General features: G+C 36.3%; 1 protein-coding gene and 1 pseudogene across 1 annotated transcript; both read right to left on the reverse strand.

Moving 5' to 3' along the window:
• Positions 1–8,010: 8,010 nt before the first annotated feature.
• LOC100691975 (chemokine XC receptor 1) lies at positions 8,011–9,714 on the reverse strand. The gene is made up of 2 exons (XM_003440025.5): positions 9,356–9,714; positions 8,011–9,259 (listed from the first exon to the last, which is right to left on the reverse strand). Exon 2 carries the CDS (start codon positions 9,240–9,242, stop codon positions 8,271–8,273), a length of 972 nt encoding a protein of 323 aa, XP_003440073.1. The 5' UTR covers positions 9,243–9,259; positions 9,356–9,714; the 3' UTR covers positions 8,011–8,270.
• A 2,240-nt stretch (positions 9,715–11,954) lies between these two features.
• Positions 11,955–14,267, reverse strand: LOC112843929 (C-C chemokine receptor type 2-like; annotated as a pseudogene).
• Between the last annotated feature and the right edge of the window lie 8,185 nt (positions 14,268–22,452).

Consider the following 22,452-nt stretch of genomic DNA (forward strand, 5'->3'; position numbering starts at 1 on the left):
CCATCTAAAGGTATTTTTCATGATGTGGTAAAACATGAACAGAGGGCAGAAAAACACACAGATTGCATTTTGTTTGTGATGTGGAAGCATAATAGTGGTTAATCAGAAGTGATTATGGTGCAGTCAAATTTCTTTGGAAAGGGTGTGTCGAGATCATAATGAACACTGAGCCGTGACTTGAGATGGTGCCTTCAAATGCTACAACATGCCTCGGTGTTTGCCTCGGTGTTTGGGGGTGAGTTTCCTTGGCATTGCTGACTGTGGATATGACATCCTCGACATTTTGTTGGTGATGCATGTGGAGGTCATGCCGCTGCATTTGTAGACGATACCACGGGTGTTTAAAATGGTACCATTACATTTGGGGATGATCCCATTGCTCTTTAGGGTGATGCCACAACCTGCCAGTGTTTCGAGGTGAAGCTATGAGCTGCGTCTTTAACGTTTCTGTTTCAGTTGATGTCATAACCTGCAGTTCTCTTACAAACAGAAGGGATCTTGTTTTCTCATATATGCTACAAATACGCTAAATGCTGTCACAGAGTGTCACATACAATCATCTGCCTGAAAAAGCCATAAGTATATTTTTCTCTAAATAATTTAGTTGTAATGAATTTAATTTTCAAGATAGCCAGATGCAATAGCATGATTTGTGTTATTCCTAGCAATACTTTTATGCAGTTATAGTGTCTTTTAAACAGAAATCTAGATCCACTAGAGGATCTTTGTGAAGGTAAAAATGTTCTAAATGTGAGAATGTGTGGAAAACAGTGAACTTTATTTTTAAAATTTCACTTTCAGTTTTCATCTTCACACACTTGTGTTTTAAATTTACAGTTACAGAAAACACATTCACAAATGTTTAGATTGATATCTACACAAATACACTGAGAGCTGCAAACTTGTAATTCAAATTTTACTCATTTATTTTTTGGGGGATGTGATGAAATGGGAGATTTAGATCACGACAAATGCGTAGCAACTGCGTGAGGCTCTGATGTTAATATGGACCAAAATCACAAAGAATTAAGACAGCAAGGTCTCTAATAAAGCATCCACTGGCTGTAACTTGTCCTTCTGTTTGCTAAAAATTAAAGTCTCCAGCTTTGAAACTAGGACTTGACATCTATTCAGCACAAGAAGAAGTCAATCATTTACTAAGCAGGAGTTACGACTCACTTCTTAAGAAACCTGAAAGTTCAAAAGTTCCTTTCACAATTATGTTTACAGACACTATGTTTTATATAGATAACATTAAAATTAGATTTGACACCAAGTATGAATATTTCTTTACATTTATTTACATGTGTCCAAATGAAGATATACATTGAAGCTGCTAGAAGAACATTAGTACGGCTCTAAGAACAACAGGAAGTTACAGCAAGTTTAATCATTTTCTAAGCAGTTGATAAATGCATCTCTGTATCTTGGCAGAGTTTAACTGAGTGAGTCATCAAATGGACCATAGACATAAACAAAGGTTTCAGTTTGCAGCACATGCTGTAGTTTCAAGTGGATGAAACTTGTGATTGAGTGGTCCACTTCCTCTTTACACCATTTATTAATACTTGAATTACAAGTATTTGTCTAACCACACCGCGACTTTCAGGAGATGGAGGTGGGCTGGCTGTTAGAGCAAGAAACTCCTTAAACTGTCATCTGATGAAGACCTCTTCTTTTAACTAATTTGAGATTCAGATGATGAAGCCTAATAGCACTAACCCTTTCTATCTGATATTAATCTATAGACCACCGGGATTAGCTAGGAGTTTCTTTGTGGAGTTTGGGGACTTTTTATCGTCCACCATCAAGCTGGAAAGAATCCTGCTGCTAGGGGATTTTAATTTCCATGTCAGTGACAGTTTATGCCACGCTGCTTCTGATTTTCTTAATCTTTTAGACCTTTTTTGTGGCAGAATCAGATTCACAGAATCAAATCTGATTCTGTCACTGGGTCTGGTTATCAGACCAGTCTGTCGTGAGGACATTTTTATAAGCGATCATAAATACCTTTTATTTGATCTCTCCTTTATCTGCGACTCTCTGCCCTTTGTTCATGTGAAGCATTTACGACTAATTACTGACTCTGTTGTGGAAGAATTTGTGGAATTTTTTTGATAATAATCTACCTGGAACTGATGACAGCATGTGGCCTCCTTCAATTCACAATGTCTAAAAATTCTTGAAATCAGGAAAGGTGGCACTGTTAAATCCCTGCCCTGGTTCACAGAAGCTATCTGCAGCTTTAGGCTAATTTGCTGTAAAACTGAGCGCCTCTGGAAAGCCACAAAACCTGAAGTTTATAAGCTCCACTTGAAAGAACTATTATCTACCTTTAACGATATAGTGAAAGATGCAAGAGCCACTTATTTCTCTAAACCACCTGCAGTAGGAAAAAGAAACCCTAAGGTTGTCTTCGATACAGTGAAAAGGATTATCTCTTCTCCAACTCCATGTACACCAGTCTTCTCAGATATGGATTGCAATGACTTCTTAAGCTTTTTTCAAGATAAGATCAGTGGCCTAAGAGGAAATATAACTCCCTTAGATAGCCCATTCAACTGTGCTCTCCCACACCCCATAATTATGGAATCTTTTCACCCAGTTTCTTTAAAACATCTATCGGAAATACTAACTCAAATGAAAGGAGTCTGAAGAAGATGCTCAAACATTTTTCTAATTTTTAACCTTGGAGAGCTTTGTATCACATCTTGTGAGCATCTTAACAATGGAAAATTATGAAAACCAAAGATTGTAGTGTTGACCATCACAGCATCTCATTATTCAGTATACCGATTGCTCTTGGTACATTTGTTTTCCAACCATATTCCTTTTGGGGGGGAATGAAAGCTAAAAGTTAGGACTAAAAAAACATGAAACCCATACCTATCTGGTGTTCATATATTTAAGACTATACTAAAGTATTCCAGGATCTCGACTATAAGTTTTGAGGCTACTGTGAATATTTGAAATGAACTTTGACTGTACTGTTAGACTTTAGTACAACGTCTGCTTGAATTTTAAATGATGAGTTTGTCTTCCTCAAATCAGGCAAAAATTCTTTTTAGACCCAAGTTTTGTAAGAACGTTCTCATTGTCCTTCGTGATCACCATCCCAGCTCTGTAAGCCATTCAGGAAGCTGTTAATTTATCCAGTAAAATTATTATTATAGCAACAGCCACGCGCACAAAATTTCCTATTATTTTGACTTACTATCTAATATAAAATATACAACAAGTTGCAACAAATCTCCTGTCAGGGCTCCAACAGTATACTCAAACTTCATGTGAGTGCAACAAAACTTTCATGTTTTCTATATGATCCTTTTTTACGTTTCTATATGTTTATCATGTTCTTTCACTTTGGCATTATTAATTATTAATTATACTTTACATGCAAGACATGTTTCTTGCAAAATAATCACTTTTCTAAAAATTCATGTAAGCTAGCCTGAAGGGTTACCATTTAATTTTAAAATTTCTTATACTTTTTAAAGTTCTGCTCAACTTCCATCGGGTGTCACCTTTGAGCATGACAAGTGAGCTCTGCAGCAACAACAACAACATTGCAGGTGTTGTGCATGTCATTTTCACAATAAAAGTGAATATTTCATTCAGCTAAATAGGTTATTTTTTATGTTGCAGAGAAAACATTAGTGTTTTTAGTGGGAGAAATGTTTCATCACTCATTCAAGTGACTTATTCAGTCTCAGCAGACTGCAGGTTTGCCCAACTTTATAAGCTTCAACTGTGGCTTCTTCCCAGAGTCTGAAGACATGTGTGGGATTAGGTTAATTTATGATACTAATTTAAGGATGAATAGTCATCTGTTTCTATTTTTTATCTATTATTTTTTATCTTTGATGCTTATATATCTCATTATTTTATATTCCATAATTGCCACATCTTTTTTAATCACACAATCACAGAATATTTTATCTTTTATTACACAAATATGTATTATAGTGTTGAAACAAAATGGCACACCCATACAACACACGCAGCACAAATAAGGAGCCCCCCGCCCCCGCCTTAGGAATGTTTGGGGGATGCTTCCTGCACTGTGGTGTAGATAGCACAGCAAGGTACGGGATCTTTAAGGTGTTTGGTAAAGGCTGACACCAGCCAAGAGGAAAACATTTCCATAGAAACTGCAAAAGTAGGGAGGAGCTGTTTTTGTTCTCATTACAGGGAGATGTCCGCTCCAGGAGATGTAAGATGACCCAAGGGCCGGACCCAGCTCCAAATAAGGGGAGAAGCCAAGTCTGAACCATGACTTTTAACCATTCATATTACTATTCTGTTTCTGTCTCATAATAAAAGTGTTTACTGCTTGGCTACGGTGCTCTTTTTCTGTTTAGCATGCTGAACAGAGGAGGAGACACTGTTACTAACTTGAACCTTTATATTAATACATTTTGAAAATGTATACTCGGGTTTACTCATTTTCTCTCATAAGAAAAATGAACCCAATTCAGGGCTCCAGGATGGATGGATGGAATCTTGATATTTGTTTTAATTATATTATTTGTCTCCAAAAGTTGAATCTGTTCATCTGGACGTAGCGTTTTGTGGGAGAAATGTTTCGTCACTCATCCAAGTGACTTCTTCAGTCTCAGCTGACTGCAGGTTTCCCCAATCTTATAAACAGTACATTTGCATAACGCCACAAAACGCTACGTCCAGATGAACAGATTCAACTTTTGGAGATTTACTTTCCTGGATGATTGAGAATGCATCAAGACGTTATAAACAGGACATTTGCATAATGACTGAAACCAGCCCACTGAAGGAACAATAGGCTGGGAGGTCAGTTCCTTAATCTTAATTATGCAAATTCTCATGACCATTGATCAACAACCACTGACCAAAACCCACTGATCAATGTCCATGAGTCCCATTCACAGAGAGTTGGGGAATGGCTGCAATCACAGCATTGTAAGATGGCGAATGACTGAAACCAGCCCATTGTTCCTCAGTGGGCTGGTTTTAGTCATTATGCAAATGTACTGTTTATAAGATTGGGGAAACCTGCAGTCAGCCGAGACTGAAGAAGTCACCTGGATGAGTGACGAAACGTTTCTCCCACAAAACGCTACGTCCAGATGAACAGAATATACTTTTGGAGATTTACTTTCCTGGATGATTGAGCATCAAGACATTATATTATTTGCTTTATTATTAGGCTATGGCATCACCACAAAACTGCAGCAGCTGCTGGGGCAGCACACGTGTAATGTTGCAATACAACCATCTTACCCTCTGTCTCACCTTCCATTCTCAAACCGTGGATTGTTCACTTGTGAGTTAAGTGAGCTAAACATTACACTATGGACCCACTCACCAGCTGTCTTGAGGTGATGATTATATCTGCTCCTTTGTATTTCTTCATATTCATTTTCAAATTAACTGCTTTACTGCTTTAGTGAACAAAAGCTCTTAATTTTGTAACAGTAGTTCTGTTTTGATACATTTTCAGGAGAGTGTTGTGTACTTGTCAAATCCTTTTTACTGATAAAATGAAACAGTACCTAAAAATATCTAATTACTTGTTGCTAGTTGCCATGTTATGCCATGTATGTATGTGGGTGTTTGTGTGGCAGGGGAAACCAACAAGCTCCAACTTCATCAAGTGAGTGCATTTAGTCATATACATGTGCTTCAGAGACATACCTAATCAAACTTAGCATTACACCTCAGCTCACCAGGTTATGGCCTTACCTTAAATTGGTGTCTAAGTCTAAACAGGAAAAGAAATAGTTTTTGATTCATTTCTGATTTCTAAGAGAAGTCCAGTGATCAGGCTCAGATTTGGGTTTAAAAAGTGAATTCAGTTTGTTATTTACAGTTTTCAGTTTTAAACAAGTTTTCTTTTTCTACAGATTTCTAAAATATTTGTGTTTTCTTGTTTTTATGACTGGAAGTCTAATGCATTAGTTAAACACACTACTAAACTCTGTGTTTTTTGTGTGTATCAATGAATATTTCTGGAAAGTTAGATATCATTTTAGGGGAAATCTGTGTAATTTCATTTATTATTCTAAAGTCATATATATAATTGACTGACCTACAAAGGATTTCAGGACTAACTCTAACCCTAGGCTTCATCACACTCATTTTAATTTACCTTTTGACATTTTGATGAGCTGCCTTAGCTATGTACACTTGAAATAAAATTATGTCTGTAAAAACAAACAAAAGAACAAACTAAGGAATATGTAAACATTTGATGGTTAAATTCACGTGTTCCTACATGTCTAGAGTCTGAACCGACACACGTATTGTCTGTCTCACACAAAAATATGTAGAATCACTTTATTTCTTTCATGTGTCACCAATAGGTTGGATGGATGGTTTATTTTCAGGGAGTAAATGTGCTGAATGCTTTACCTCTCTGTGGTGAAAATGAAATGTATTTTACAGTAAACAAAAAATGTTCTGTATGATGATGTGGCAAATGTATTTATTTTTTCTCTCACTCTCATCTGGAAATATGGATGAAAATACAGTAAAATAACTGCAGTGCTACAACAACAACAGTCTTTTTAAGACTCTTTTTTTCCACACTCTTTTTTGAACAGGAAGTCTGCAAATCTTGAGATGCATCACCTTTCAAAGGTGCTCTATACCACAGACTTCCTGGACCTGTCAGTGAACCTATCTGTGGGATAGGGCACACAACCTGTGCAGCTTTAACACTAACTTAAAATCTGATTCAATAATGCATAGTTTGGAAGTTCAGTGGATGAAGTACAGGAGAAAGGGACGCAGACTTGACTCCACAATGTGCTGAGATCACTTCCACTTCTGTGTGCTTCTCTTCCAGGATGATTCCAGTGAGAGTGTCAGTGCTGTTATATTGACTTTTCCTAGACTCTGAGATTCAGCTCATCAAGCCAAAGGATATTTTGGCCCATGATCTTACAGTTTTGTAATGCTGAAAAAATACAAATATTTGTGGATAGTGGTTTAGCAGATATAATAACAGAATATATTATGTATATATATATGATATGATAAAAATATATGATTAAAATAAAAACTTATATTGGTTAAACATGAAATAACGTAAAACATTTTAAATGCAAACATAACTGTTTCATGGTAAATTAGTATGAGATCACAAATTATAACAATACTAAATGAAATGTTGACTCAACCTAACTTTGTGTCATGGTCCTGAGTCTGTTGAATCAGTGTTTTTGTTTGGATTAAGAGTGTCTTATGTTTTGGATTAATTCTTATTCGGAATTGCTATTATTAGGTTCTGGTTTCTGTGCTCCCTCTGTTTAGTGTCTAGTCTGTGTCTCTGTGTCTGCACTGGTCCCACGTCTCCTGTCTAAGTTATCCCTCTCCTTGTGTTCCCTCTCTACTGTGTCAGTATCGGGTCTCTGAGTCTGTAAGTTCTGCTGGTGTGCTTCCTGTTTTACTTTGAAGGTACGTGTCTGTATTCTGTGTTGCTTCCCTTGTCTCGTCCTGCCCAATTAGTCCCAGCTGTGTTTCCCTTCTGTGTCCTGTTTCCTCATTACCCTGCTGTGTATTTTAGTCCCGTCATCCCCTGCTTGTTGTTGCGTCGAACCCTCAACATGCTGCGCTCGTTCTATTTCCCAACTCTGTTTCCCAGTGTCTTAGTGTTTAGATTTAAGTTTGTATTTCTAGTTCCCCGTTTTCGGTTTTGTTTTCTGTAAGAAGAGTTTTTACAGCCTTACAGCTGCCTTCTTTAGTTCACTCCTTCATTATCCATGAGTCCAGCATTTGGGTCCAATCTCCTGCCTGTCACACAGCGATTCGTGACCCTTTGTGTCCAATTGTTGTATGCTTTTCATGGTATTCCAGCAGATTATTGTTTTTCACTTTATATAATGCCTATTGAAAATGTTTTTTGTTTTTTTTTTTAATAAAAAAGATGTTTCTACATGACTTTCAGTCATATGAAAAGTTTCTGGGGAGATATGAGTTGAAATTTCGCTAAGAAACAAAACACAAGGAGACAAAATACAGTGACTAAGTTTACTAATAAAACCCACATTATAAAAACAACACAGGGTCAAATAATTACTTCCTACTGTGTGACACACACAGACACAGACACACACATGATAAAAGCCTTGAAATTGATTGCAGGGTGCAACATATTACAAATGGAGCAGTTCCTATGTGTTTTTTAATGAGATAAATTTAATACGCGATATGAAATTTTACTAAAGGCACACTGGGAGAGAAAAAAATTAACAGGGCAATTAACCTATGCAAGAAAATCAACTGAGTAGCTAGTCCATTGTTCTACGTGATATGAGGTTTTCCATTCTAACCTGCAATAACTTTAAATGACTCCTAAATTTCACATCAACAAATGCATAACAGATGGGATTCAGGCAACAGTGGGAGAACGCAATGAGCCTGCAAGCATAGAATGCATAGTCAAGCTGGATGCTTGTTTCACATTCATTTAATAGTGGGACCACATGAGCAGGCAAGACCCTCAAAAAGATTACAACATTGTACGGCACCCAGGCACTGAAGAATACAGCAACTCTACAGAAGACTAACTTGACTGCTGTGTTCCTCGTGAGAGATCTTGTCACTGTGATTCTTTCCATAATTATTATGAAGCAAAAAGTCACGACTGCAAAAGCAACTAGGAAGAAACCATTCTGTTGGATGACACCAACAGTTTCCCACAGTGGATGACTATATTCACAGCCCTGTGAGTAATTATTTTTGTGGTAGACCTTGGTGATTGAGCTGAAGAGTAGGGAAGGCATGGCTGCTCCAGTGCTGATAATCCAAATCAGGACAGACAGAAACACCCCGATGGAGTGTTTAGGTGTGCTGAGGTCAGACAGAGGATGGACCACAGCCAGGTATCTGCAGATGGTCATGATGGTCAGGAAGAGAATGCTGCTGTAGAACCCAGTGAAGAAGATAAAAGTTACAACTTTGCAGAGAATTTCAGAAAACACCCATCCCTGGACGTGGTAAATGGCCCAGAAGGGAAGACCAATGGTGAAGACGAGGTCAGAGATGGCCAAGTTGAGGATGAAAATGTTGGTCAGAGATTTAAGATTTTCATACAAAGCCAGGATTATGAGGACAAGAATGTTTCCTGTCAGGCTCAGTGTGATCACAACAGAGAAAATCGGAATGGCAAAGGATCCAAATATCACCATTTCACTTTTATCACAGATTTCATCCTCGTAGTCATCGTCATAGCTGAAGTTGAAACTGACTTGATTAGCCATTTCTGTCACACAGGAATCTAGGAGACAAGGGTATGACTTTAATGACACGTTGCAATGGATTTCTCTTTATAAATACAAAAGAGTATTGTAAAGACAATAAATAAATAACGTACCTCTGCTTGATGAAATGCCAAAAGTCTGTTGGTTGAAACACCTTCTGCGGTACCTTTATTTTTTATGTATTTATTTTTTGCAATAGTACGTTGGGATGAGACACTCGATGCTGACGTTTTTGCAGTGTGTCGAGCCACTGAAGCGCCGATGTTTCTAAACACTACTTCCAAGTGTGAGTCAAACACCCGCATCACGTGACCGTGTGGCGACGTGACGCTAAACGCAGATTTTGGTGCGTTTAGCCACAGCTTCGGCAGGTGACTTACCTTGACATGAATGACTGAATTCACGTTTTTAACTGTTTGTTACAAGCGAGCACACGCGCATGGATAAGGGTAAATACCAACTGTGTCGTTATCATTTTTGCCGTGTTGTGAAAACTAGTGTGAACTTTCCATCCACTTAATTACACAAATTGATACAAATGAGAAAAAGAAGCGAACTGCTGAGTGAGCGGAACTAACTCAGATCAGCAGAGAGAGCGAGAGCGGCACATTCATTAACTTACTGCAATAGAAACCTGCTGTGCTTTCAAAGAGAAAAATAAAGCAGGAAATCATTTTCAGCTCTATATCCCATCTATTCTCTTTTTCTCGACTTTCAACTGAAAATATAAAATATTTTGCTGCATTAAGCGACTTCATCTTAAGCCAGAAACTGTTGGAAAAAAGTGTGAAAGCCTAAAGACAAAACTACAAGAAAAGACACATTAACCTTCACATACACCTCCTTTTTTTAATTCCCACTGACACGTGTTGTAAATATCTCACAAACAAAGGTAGGTGAAATCAAAACATGATACTCAGACTGAGTCAGACGTCATATCACGTCACAAGGTACAGCATCCGCGGCACCGGAAATTACAAATAAAGTGAGAAAAGGCTTCTTTATCCTCCGATGAGCCACTTCTGTACCATGACATGTTCAGATTTAAAAAGGAATTGGCCAGTGTGAAATGAACTGTTGTAATTGGTCAGAATAAACATACCATAACATAATGAAACTTGTCTTTTAGTTATTTAGAAGGAAAGCAAATTTAGTCTTGTGTATTTAAATACTTATTTATGAAGAAACTGTGACCAAACCAATAAAACCAAAAAAATAAAACATCAGGGCAGCTTCTAGTTTTATTTAACAGTGTGAGGAACAAACCAAACGAAACTACCAGAAAGCTTCAGTAACCATTTCTTTGAGGATTGCAAAGTTCGGGAGTTAACAGCTGAAATACTGTGTTTTTATCACAAAATAGTATTTTCTGATGCACATACAGTCACAGTTCGTTTTCTTTAACAGTCTCATTCTTTGGTACTTCTCCAAAACATCTGTCAATCATTATTTAAAGCCTGGTATTTTTTTAAGCCCTCTTTAGAATTATGCAACGCTTAAAACCACACCAAACTGTAAATTGTAATTGTAACTCTTAAGCGTATATTTATTATTTTCTTCTCTTTTTTTATATCTATTTATTAGCTTGTTTTTGCACTGAGGCTCATCATCTCGTCTCTCTGTATGCTGCACTGGATACAGCCGAGATGACAATAAAGTTTACTTTGACTTAACTTGTGTGCGTCATTGTTTCACACAGCAAAACTGGCCAGTAGGTGTCACTGTGGAAACTGATTTCAGATATTTGGGAAACCTCGATACAACTTCGGCTTTAAATGTTTCATTGTTTCACAAAGTCTCTTTGCCCATCACTGCTAGTTTGATTCTCGTGGCCACACCAGCTTTGCCTCCAAAACAAAACGACGATAAAAGTCTAATTTCCTGGTCTGAAAAATTAGGCAGATACAGTGGTGCTGCTTTGTCTTCCCATGTGGAGTTTTTGGTTGTTATTTTTTGGTATTTATTTACTCACCGATACTTTTAAATAATAGAGGCAGGTTATGTAGGGGAGAGCAGTGTGTCGTGATTTATGAGATGAATCATCCTCAATTTGCAAACTCTGAACACATTTTAATGACCACCAAATGACTGTGATTTTTATTTTATTTTATTTTTTTTTAACAATAATTAGTTAATACAACTAGTTTTTTGTGTATTTTGAAACTCTGTTTTGTTGGATTGTAAATAAGCCTGTCTCTAATGCAGTTTGGATCAACATTTGCCATTTAAATGTGATACAGACTATAAATAAAAAACAAAAACAAAAATTTGACATTTTTCACAATGCATGTTTGAGGTATGTTTTTTTTATTTTCAAAGAAATTATTTTATTTCACACAGTTCAGTGTGGTTTATACTGCTATATATTACAATTATGTTTATTATTAAAAACTGCACCATAAAAACAAAAAAATGGGGTAAAATGTTGAAATCACTTACACACACACACACACACACACACACACACACACACACACACACACACACACACGCGCGCGCGCGCAAAGTACAATTTGGAAGCTGATTGCAAGTTGCTATATATAATGAGATGGGAGGCCATTTCCATCTTCTTTTAATATAAGAAATTTTACTAAAGGCACACTAGATGTTGGGAAAAAACAAAAAAGCAATACATGCAAGAAAACAAACTGAGCACCTAAGACATTGATACATTGAAGTTTTCCACTGTAACTCACACTGACTTCAAAAGTCTTAGTCTTTACATTCATTTAATAGTGGCACCAAATGAGCAGGCAACACCCCCAAAAAGGTGACAATATTGTACGGCACCCAGCCAATGAAGAACATGACCATTCTACAGAGGACAAATCTGACAGCTCTGTTCTCTGTGTGAGATCTTGTTCTTTCCATACTTTTTATGTAGCAAAAAGTCACGACTGCAAAAGCAAATAGGAAGAAAACATTCTGTTGGATGACACCAACAGTTTCCCACAGTGGATGACTATATTCACAGCCCTGTGTCTGTCTGTCACTGTGGTAGACCTTGGTGATTGAGCTGAAGAGTAGGGAGGGCATGGATGCTCCAGTACTGATAATCCAAATCAGGACAGACAGAAACACCCTGATGATGTCTTTAGGTGTGCTGAGGTCAGAGATGGCCAAGTTGAGGATGAAAATGTTGGTCAGAGATTTAAGTTTTCATACAAAGCCAGGATTATGAGGACAAGAATGTTTCCTGTCAGGCTCAGTGTGATCACAACAGAGAAGAAAATCGGAATGGCAATGGATCCAGATTTCATTGCTTCACTCGTATCACAGATTTCATCCTCATAATAATCCTAATAGCTGAAGTTAGATGGATCATAGCTGAAATTGACTAGATTTGCCATTTCTGTCAAACTGGAACGTAGAAAATAAACATAAGTGTTTGTTTAAGTGACATGTTACAACAGATTTCTGTTTATGAGTACAAAACATTACTGTAAAGATGAAACATGAACGTACCTCCTACTAGATGAAATGGATAGGCTGCTGGATGAGACTGTAGTAACTTAAAGCATGTCCTTATAAAGTCATTTTCAGTCAAAGACATTTTCAGTTCCGAGTTATGTTTTTGTGGCCACACCTGTTTTGTTCACATGGTAAACAGGTGGCCTGTGGTTCTTTGGTTGTAGTATTATCTGCATATCTGTGAAATAATACTTGCCAACTAATCATAGAGCCAAAATTATGCTTTTTATCTTCTTCTTTTTAAGAATATCTAATTAGGTAACACATTAAAATATAAGACTTCAGGATATATCTGTTGTTTAGATTTTAAAACCCCAATTACTAAGAAGTTAAAAATAAATTGTAAATAAAAGCAGAATGCACCCTGAGAAAAGATATCATCTGGATGGGAGGATACCTTTCAGTGTTGATGCTGCCTTTTCAGATGGGCAAATTTCTTATGCCATGGACACTAAATGTACTTCAGAGGTGCAGACATTTGCACTGAGTGCTGATTACAAGCTAGACATTCCCTCTCCTTTAATCGCTGCCCATGTTACATGCATCCAATTATTCATCTTCTTCCTCTTATCCAGGACCAGGTCTGCAGACCTCCCTCTCCAGCCACCTCTTCCAGCTTGTCCCAAAGGAGAAGAAAATCATAACGGAAATAGATCCAAATATCACCGCTTCACTCTTATCATACACTCTTAGAAGGGATGTGTTAAAATTGACACATGATGTGTTAAATTTTAACACATGTGCTGCATCAGCTCAGGGACAACACATGATGTGTCAGTTTTAACACAATTAATGTGTCTGCTCCTTTAACACATCTTCTGTGTTAAAAAACGTAAACACAAGGATGTGTTATTTTGACACAAAGATGTGTTAAAATGTGTACATTTCAATTTTTGAAAAAAAGGAGAAAAAAGATGGGTATATATTATACATTTATTGAATTCCATTTTTTTATTTAGCATATTATAAATCATTACAAACTGAATAAACAACAGCTGTCAGAATCTTTTCAATTAAAATGTTTTAAATTCAATTTTAGCCAAAGCTATATCACAATTTTTACTTGACAAAATCAAACAAAATTCATATCTGACTAATTTTCTATCTCTCTAGATCATTAAAATGTCAAAAAAAATTGAAAAAAGGGCAAAATATCATATACACACACACACGTTCTGATATAATCATGTCCAGACAATACATGAATTAAATTCTTTTAAAGGTAACAATTGTCATCTTCAACAAATTGTCAACATTCAACAAATGTGAGGTTGCATGCAAGCAGAAAAACATACATTTTGGCGAATATAGCATCCAGGTTATACAATTATGTACCTTGGGTTTAAATACAGCTTATTAGCATCAAAGCTTGTCACTATATATAAAGGCAGAAAATCAAAAATTTCAGCCAATCAGTTCATATTGTCTGACCTTTCCACTGCATAGGCATAAAAATGGTCAGAGTCCCGATAAGCAGTGTATTTGACAAAGATGCCAAATGAGGTTTCTCACCTTTGTGAACAGAGACTCTCTACATTTTGGACAGATGAACATTTTACTTGCATGCTTTAATATGTGCAATCAGCTCCAGTACTTTGGTTTTCCTTTGGGTGGACAGCGGCAGGTCATAGACAAACTCAAAGAAGGTGAAGACAAGCGGTGCTGGATAGGACAAGTTACATACCCAGTACAGTTTGAAAAGCTTATCCACAACACACGTCTGGGCTTCATTCAGAGAAATGGTTACTCTGTCATTCTTAGCAACAATGATGTACTCCCTGGTTGCACTCTTTAGATCACCGATGCATATCAGCTGGGGTTGGTGTGTTGTGGATGATGCTTCAGGATCACTGCAAAACGATGTAATACTTGTTCCAGGCTTGGAGATGGGGAAGATAAAGATAGATTTTTAGAGAAGTATTCAGTGAGGTGTAGACAAATGCCTTCCTCAGGTGAATACCATGTGAACTTTACTGAATACATACCAGTGCAAAATCAACCAAGTGCGTTATAGCTGATTTAAAGCTGCAACGACTGGCACCAACTGCTGGGAGCAGGTGTGTTAACATGCGCGCGAGGGGGGGGGGGGTTCTTGTTTCCAGGGCAGCTACTGATTTGAGCTTCGGAATGATACTGGCTTCCCATTTCCATAAAAAGAGATCCGTCTTTCCTCCTGTAAGCTTGCCAAACTCCAAGTCCACCTTATGGAGAGAAAAAACAGTGTTTAAGTTGAAAATAAAGCATTAAATACATGAAATCAAAAGTACATTCTGCCCATTTGGTAGCTGTATGGCTAAAATCAAACTTTACAGTATCACATTTCTGTTACCCACTTCCACATCAAGCTTACCTACACATTGAAACATAACAATTTACTTGGAGTGGTATTTGAATACAAGTCCATTATTCCTTAATTTTAGCTATGATTTGGGTCCCATCAGACCCTTAGAAAAAAATTAGGACTTTTTAGCTGATGTTCTAGCAGCCAATTTCTTATTTTGTCTGTCTGCGGTTTGTCCTGTAGAGCTTTTTGTGCTGAAAATAGTGCTGCTGAAAGCAGAGTTTCATACAGATTTAGGTGATTTTTTTGTAGGTTTTTCACTTCCATGAGCAGTACTTCTACATTGTCATTTGATGTCCCGACTATTATAGTCATTTGGTGGTACGAGTAAGATTTTGGATCATGTGAAAAGTGATGCTCATTGTAATAAAAGCCCAGTGAATAATGATCCAACTCTGAAATTATAAAACTTTCAAAATATTCACTAGGAGCTCATAAACATAGCTCCAAATGTATCCACTCCTGTTACATACTTTGTATGCAAAACACAACTGAGTGAAGAAGGAGTACATAAACAATTACCAGGAAACCAAGCAACTTACCAGACTTGGCATGTCCAAAAACCGTGGGTACTCTCTGAATATTTCAGCGGCAGTGGGGGAGTCCTTGCTAATCCAGGCTCTGCGACTGGTTTATGTTTCCTCCATGCCTGACATGATAGGTGGAAGGTTCTCAGCTGAGGGCCGCAATCTTTTGATCAGGGTGACCCACTCATCTGTGCTGCTGGTATTCCCATCCTCTTGCCTGAGCTTCTTGTCTTCACCACAGTCATCTGTCACTTTTCGCTACTTATAACGTCTCTGCCCCTGGTCGAGATTCCGTCTAAGGTTGCGCAGTTTAGGAATCCACAATGGGAGACTGGATCATAATAATGCTCCTGAGGAAGAAAGGACACAGGTATATGGGTAACAGCTGAGCAATTTTAACTGAGAAAAAAAAGCTCTAATAAATAATGAGATAAAGGTTAAAAGATACACAGTAAGTGGGAACAAGTGCAATTTACAGTATGTAGTGGAATTTACATTATTAAAATGATAAATTTACTTACAAAAATTTACTTCTCATCTATAAAAGTGGTTACAAGGACTTTGACAGATTCTAAGTTGTCATATGCGTGCTGAAAAAAAGAAACGAATGGCTGAATAAGTAAGATAATTTGCATGGTCAAGTTGCTGTTGTTGTTTTTTTTGTTAACACTGACTATTACTTCCTCAGAAGTTCTGCATAAAAAAGAAACTATATCAGAGCATGTTTCCAGCAATAACCCTTAAAAACGAATGCGCACATACTTTAGTTAATCATACTAGATGCAAAAACTGCTTTAACTGCTTAAAAAATAATTATCTCTGTCAATAGGAGGTATATCATGTTAAAGTTACTCAGTCTTTATTCCTATTCTGTGCTAGTAAACGAATGGTCTCGGTGATAACTACATTTGCTATATTCAGAGCTAACAACAATATTGTCATTTTACACAACACTGCTACGGTTAGGCGCTGACTCTGGCGTTGCTCATAGACACCAAAATGCCTGTCGGAGCCGCTAGCTCAACTACAACACTGGTTCTAAGGGCAATTTCTGAATACTCTAATACATAAATAAAGTAAATAGATAAATACATGAATAAAGTAATACATAAAAATACTACCAAAACACATTAACTCTAATGAAGTATGGCACAAAAGCCAAGAACTAATACTAAAATTAAGAGTAGGATATGTTAGCAAGACTGTTACATTAAGGTTAGCTAGGTATAGTTAAGCAGTAATTAACTTAAACTCAAAACTCCTACATAACTCCTATATTTTATATAAATTCAAAGTTTCACATTCTTCCAGAAACCCGACATATTTTCAGTACATTAAGATAAACTGTTAAATTATACTTACTGTAAGGTCTGACAACATAATAGGCGAAGTAACCTCCATCTTTGTCTCCTTTGTCTCAGTGGCGCGAAAAGATAGCGCCCCCTTCCCGCCGCTGGTATGTCATGTTGCTGGGCAGAATTTGTTTCAATTTCCAGCATGTGTGTTCTTACTCATTTCATTTTCTACTTTTGCTTCAATTGTATTGCCCTCGTTCACATGTTACGGTCAAAATTAAGCCTGTTCTGTGTGGATACTTATGCTTATAGTATAGCCATGGCCATTAATTGGTATGCCATACACACTGAGAAATAAAAAATTAATCCTCTTTCAGAATTTTAGTACACCATACACACCTTGGTCCACATTACATTATAAAATGTTTTATTTGTTGAAAGTAATAAGAAAAGGATTATGGAAAACAAACAATAAGTAAACATTTTATTTACTCAGTTAATATACTTATAATACATTGTTCATCTACAATTTATTTCACTAAACACAGGGCTAGCATCAAATTACAGCGCTGCTAATTTTAGGTCCTGTTGTTAGATTCTGAAAATAACACACAAAATATGTTAAACTGTGCAACACATCAAGTGTGTTAAGCTTTTTACACATTTTTTCAATGTTTACACATTTTCTTACACATGTTATGTTAAAATTCACACAAAATGTGTTAATAGTGTAACAACACATTTTTTGTGTCATTTTTTAACACATCCTTTCTAAGAGTGTAGATTCCTCCTCATGGTCGTAGCTGCAATTTATTAGATAATCAATTTCTGTTGAACTGAAATCTAGGAAACAAATATAAGTGTACTTATATGTTTCCCACATGTTTCAATCTCATGCGATGAGTCCAATCAAGGACCAGAGGAACAAAACAAAACAAAACAAACACAGAGAGAGCAGTGAGGAGGAGACAAAAAGCTGCAAAGAACAAAACTCCTGACAGTTTTAAGCTTTGAGATCATCATTGTGGTATTAAAAAAACCCATTTTGAGCTTTTTATCTTTGCTGTTTTTGCCAAAGAAATGGAAACAACTGTTTTTGCAACAGGAAGCTAGCAGCAAAGTTCCTTAAAATTTAAAATCTTTTCTAATTGTCTGTTGTAAGTTTTCCCAAAGTCACCAAAAAATATAAGAACATTGTGTTGACAAACAATTACATGTAAACTGCTTTGGTTTTGGAAAGGGTGCATGTATTCCACACAATCTGGAAATACGCACAGAAAAGGGCAAAACAAATGTAAATTAAAAAGGATGAACTAAATCCACATTTGGCATGAGTAATTATTACTATTTGCAAATGACTGCTATATCAGTTTAGACAATAAACGATACTCAGATTTAGTTTATGTTTTTATTTATTTATTGCAAAGTAATAGGTTTATAGGTTATATAGCTTTATGAAACCTGAAAATAGGACAACGCTCCCACAACTAAAACAGCTGGTCCTCTGATTACATCAAACAGAAAACAGATGTCAGAGCACACAAACCAGAGGCAGCCACATAACTTCATCAAGAACCTCAGGACATGTGTAATAAGTATATTCATTTATTTCTTGATCATAGTGACTGTTTTTAATGCAGTTATATCCACATACCCAAGTATGATTATCTAGATATCACAACTTGAACTGACTTATCTCATGATTACAAAAAGTTTCATTAACAATTTTAAATTAGTCTTTTTCCATAAAGGCATTTTGAAGAAGAATGTGATGTAGTAAAACGGTCACAAAGGGTCCTGGGTCCTTGATGTTAATCAAACCTCTTGTGGAATTGGGTGATTAAAATTTTGAGTTGTTTTGATGCAGATTTTAGCACCAAATTATATAAAACAGCATCAAAAAGAACAAGAATATGATATCTGTGTTTTTATCAACATAAGACTCCATTAATCTAATTAAACAACCTTCATTCTTTTGCTATTGGTGAGGAAAAAAGAAAAAAGCACTCTCTTAAACAAAATGAAACAAGACTGCCTCATTCTGCTGAGACCGTGGAAAGAGTCCCTTCACAGGCCGGTGGCAGTTGGGAAACCAAATCCCACAACTTCAGAGCCCAAGTTTACGCATTCCTTTTTAACCATAATGGACACTGGGTGCCATCATTTTGCCACAGCCCTGCTTCAGCTCCTCTGAGCTTTCACCTTCTTGCATGAATGACGTGTCACTCCTCCACATCATCTCCTGACAGCACTAAGTATGACGACACTTCCACAGTTCTGATTAAAATCCTCACCCAACCTTGGTCATACCAGCCATGATCATTGTTAGTGCTGTGGATGGCATGGCCCAGGTTTAGGTGACTATTATGTTAGGTGTGCAGGGTGGAGTTTAATTTTTTTTTTTTTTTTTTAAAAAGCTATGAGAAGTTGTTTGTTAAAATTATGTTTTAAAATTAAGTTAACATGTTTTAACTTTGTTCAGTTGTTTTCCTTCACCTGCATTAATTAAATAAAATATTTTTATGTTATTATTATTATTTTTACCAGAAATGCAGACACAATGGAAACATTACTACATCACATCATTCTGTGATCAAACAAGACCTGATGTCCACTACATGCTCCATGTTTTTTTCAATTCCAATATTTATAAATCTATCGCAATAAAGAAAAATCGAAAAAGCAAAAAAAAAAAAAAAAAATTCTTCTGTTTTTTTTTAGAGACTATACCTTACTATACAACAGAGAAGATGTCAAAAACAAAGAGAGAATAACGATGCACGCTCAATCATCCAGGTAAAAACATCCCAGAAAGTTGATCCAGTTCATCTGGACGTTGTGTTTTCAGTTGGAGAAACGTTTTGTCACTCATCCAGGTGACTTCTGCAGTCGAAGAGAGGACAAGTTTCATTTGGTAAAAGTGACACAAGAAAACAACCAAAAAATCTTCCAGGTGAATTAGATAACTTCTTCAATGAATTGAACACACAGAGAAAAAAACACTTCCTACTTCTTTGGCCTTGAAAGAACATGGCAAGAGAAAAATAGTATAAACGCTTTAATTATTTATAACCACGAATGTTTTAACCCACAGTGAATCTCTGAATATGTTATTAATTTCTTTTCTAAATTATTTCAACATCTTACTCACATTGGAATACTTTTTACTTTATAGCTTTTAAACAACACATCTCTCAAATTACCAAAGAGTTTAAAGACAGATGAAAATCTGAGTTTTGCATGAAAGAACTGGAAATCAAACTCATGTCAGAATCTTTCAGCACGAATGGACAGCAGAGGGCAGCAACAGCAGAGAGGGGAGAGGAAGAGGCGACAGATCCAGAGAGAGAGGAGAGGTGGCAGCCACTTTAGAGAAACGAGAGGAAAGAGCTCTAAAGAGGAGGATGGTGCAGCTGCAATGGCAGGAGTCATGGCTTGTGAATGAGCTAAAGCACTTTTTAGTATTGCTTAATGTTAAATTGCTTTAATGGCAATCTGTTAAAGTGCAGTTATTTGGACATATAGACATAGGCCACTTTTATCTAAATGTTTCTCACAAATTCAGACAAAGACTTTGTCATGACACTGATGAAATGAGCCGCATCATGTAGTATTTCTATGTGCAAATCTGTCAGTATCTGACAGTATCTGTCATGGTGTCTAATGCCTCAGGTTCATTGTCATGCTGAAAAATGAAGCCGTTGCCAATCATTCTTCGCTGCATACGAGCTGTCGCCACTGATTTCCAGTCCAGCTTCCTTGTTGAGTGGTTTGTTATGTGTAGATAAAGCACTGATTTACTCCCAGAGTTAGGTGCTGTTTTTATGCTTGGATGACTCATAGGTCAGAGTTAAGTGGCTTAACAGACAAAAAAAGAAAAAGAAAAAGAAGAAGTCTGGCTCCTTGGAAATAAAATATAAAGAAATGAGGAGTTGCTGGAGATTTTTGCACAGTACTGAATTTCTAACCCAAGTTTAGCATCGGAAAAACAAACAAACAAACAAACAACTCAAATCCAACCAATAAGATGGCAGCCACATCAGCAAAAGCAGGAAAGTCAACTGACAATATAAATTCCACCAACTGGACATGAAAATCATTGATCTGTCTTTTTCTATTTAGAATACAAAGTGTTTAATAAAAAGAATGCAGTGCCAATGTCTGTTTTAATTTAATACATCCGAGGCTGAACATCGAATATTTATGGCTTTGGTTTTATTTTTGTTTTGGTATATTTCGATGTCACGGACAAAAAAAACAAGAGGTATAATGTTGCCATGGATACAGTGAGACAGACTACTCAACCCCTGTTTTGTAGCTTTTAATTTATTAATTAACATTTTGAAAATGTCAAAGATAACACAGTTTGACAGGCATTAGTAAGAAACACAAGAGAAAATTCAAGACTTCAGGATTTGTACTGCCTTTTTAGATTTACTTAAATAAAGTGTTCAATGAATGATCATCATATAAGCCACATTGCTAATAATCCTTAGTTTACATAATGGGCAAACCAACAAGTTTTAGGTTAATTAGACGAGTTAATTACAAGGCTATTACATTAACAGCCTTGGAAAATGATCTTTAACCTTTGTATGGTGTTTAAAGCCATTGTATTATTGTAGGGTCTACCTACGATATGAAGCGCCTTCAGCCAACTGTTGTGATTTGATGCTGTATAAATTAAATTGAACTGAACTGAACTGAATTAAATTGTATTTTCAGTCTGTAGAAAAATTAGAAAATTGATGGCTGACTTTGTGTGAAGAACATGTACATGAACATCATGAACGGTTTAAAAATGTGAAGCCTAAGACAGATTTTTCATATATATTTTTCCAGTTATGCATAATTCATTTATCCCAATATATGGGATAAATGAATTGCATTCAACGTATAAATAATTAGAGATTATAAAAATAAGATATTTAGACATATAGTAAAAAAATCTGTCAGTTTTAAGTTAATCCATAGGAACCCTTCGAAGATGATATAAAATACTGTGTGGTAAAAATGCCCCAAACATTGTTTTTGTTTTCTATTACAATACATGTAAACGTAGTGTTGCTCTTTATTTTGCAGTGAAACTTGAGCACAGGGCCATAGCAAATTTTTGTTTTGTAAGCATGACTGTGATTTGTTTAGATCTTGATATTGACTCAGCTCTATAACAGTCATTAATGGACAGTCCAAGTTCAGATTTGCAATAAAGTCTGAATGTTCTAATGCGATGCATCTTCCCACCTGGAGATCCACTACCTGCAAATTATCGAATCACACATTACATCACACTGCATATTATGGAGTACTATTTAATAGGTTATTTAAAAAATATTTTAATCTGACATTCAGTCCATGTCTTGTTATTTAAATATCTATGTCATGGTCCTGGGTCTTTTGACCCAGTGTTTGAGTTTTGCTCTGTTTCTTGTAATTTTACATTATGTTTAAGTCCACTCGTTGTTCTAAAGGTTAATTCTTTAGTCCCTAGGTTATTCTGTTTAGATTTTGTTTATTAGATTTCCCCCTGTGTCGTTGCCCTCTGTGTCTCTCTGTGTGTCTGTGTTTATATAGGA

This window comes from Oreochromis niloticus, linkage group LG23 (assembly GCF_001858045.2).
Source record: "Oreochromis niloticus isolate F11D_XX linkage group LG23, O_niloticus_UMD_NMBU, whole genome shotgun sequence".
Lineage (NCBI taxonomy): Eukaryota > Metazoa > Chordata > Actinopteri > Cichliformes > Cichlidae > Oreochromis > Oreochromis niloticus.